The following is a 1,492-nucleotide window of genomic DNA, read 5'->3' on the forward strand; positions in this document are numbered from 1 at the left end:
GATTATAAATTGTACTGAGATCCTCAAGATCTGAAATACACAAATTGTTTTAGTACTGTCAAAGGAAAAAATTACAACAAATTTAGCTTAAAGATCTCAATTGGCTTTATTCGTGATTCTAGAATCAGGCAACACTTCATTCCATAAAATAGAATAAGTTGTTCCAATGAGCTGAGCAGAAGGAGTTGGTTTTATAGATGGAAAAGTGCTAAATAAAGGAAAAACAAAGAACAAAAAGCGAATTGGTCATTTCAAAGTTACCTTCCTTGCAAGGCTGGAATAGAAAAACAGAACAGTAGAAAAATAACTAATTGGCTAACATCGGGTTACTTCCGGTTACTTTTTGTTTTAAGGATTAAAGGCAGAGAGAAACTTCATTATTACGCCCATTGAAACTGGCCTATTTAGGAAATTTGGCTGTTCTCTCTCTCTCTCTGGATTTCTCAGCAGAAAGTCAGGTAACAACTTAGTTTCAGTTTGGTGGCATGGAACTTTAGCACAAGTGACTCCATTTTGATTTTTAGTCTGATCTATTGGGACCTAGTATAGCTTAGTCTAAAAAATGGCCTACTATAATTTGTATTTAACAAATATTTTTACATTTGCTTTGATACTTACATTATACTCAGACACTACTCCTTTATAAACTTCATAGAACTCTTCAACATTAACCCGATCCATATTGAACTATATTAAAAAATAAAGCAAAACAAAACCATAAGCCAACCAACAAAAATAAGTGAGTCACACTTAGCACTCAACATTTATGATTTATTAGATATATTTTCTTTACTTTAAAATGTAAACCTAGGATGAATTACTCTTTGAAGAAAAGGCGTTATTAAAGATCAGCTCACCAATAATAATACTGGATAACATTTATTGAGTACTTAATGTGTCAAGCATTGTTCTAAGTTCTGTACATGCATCATCTCATTTAATACTCAACAACCCTGCTACAGAGGTAGTATTAATAGCTCCAATTTACAGATGAGGCTACTAAGACTATGAAGGGTTATATAACTAAGAGGGGTTACATAACCTCCCCAAACTGGTGTTCTAGTCAAAGCAGTCTGATCCTATTGATCGTGCTCTTAATTACTACATTACACTTCTCTCTGAATAAAACCTCATTCCTGATAACAAAAAAAGACTTACATGCAATGTTAATTGCAATATCACAGATTTAGTGGCACAAGAAAGAAATATCACTAAAGAAAAGTACTTCAGATTTTGTAGAGGGAGCAGAAAAAAATACCATTTTCCTCCCAAGCACTCAGAAAAATCATAGTCAGTCTGGTTCATAACAAAGTACTTACACAAGTCATCTGGACTTCCTAATAATCTTCATAAAGAATTGTAAGGGTGTGCTTACAAAATAAGTCTAGAAAGACTCATTCTTATCAGTGCTGGGTTTAAATTTAGTTAGGAACAAAATTTCATTATGTCGTAGGGTCTTAAAACCTAACACCTTAATTTTTTTAAAAAATGG

The 1,492-nt window shown here is 32.7% G+C and overlaps 1 protein-coding gene across 1 annotated transcript in view; it reads right to left on the reverse strand.

Moving 5' to 3' along the window:
• Positions 1–1,492, reverse strand: part of NME7 (NME/NM23 family member 7) — a 164,930-nt gene that overhangs the window by 69,484 nt on the left and 93,954 nt on the right. The window contains exon 9 of the mRNA XM_012657709.1: positions 619–687. Within this exon, the coding sequence (XP_012513163.1) occupies positions 619–687 (69 nt within the window). The remainder of the gene's footprint in view (positions 1–618; positions 688–1,492) is intronic.

Source organism: Propithecus coquereli, unplaced genomic scaffold, assembly GCF_000956105.1.
Source record: "Propithecus coquereli isolate 6110/MARCELLA unplaced genomic scaffold, Pcoq_1.0 Scaffold56, whole genome shotgun sequence".
Lineage (NCBI taxonomy): Eukaryota > Metazoa > Chordata > Mammalia > Primates > Indriidae > Propithecus > Propithecus coquereli.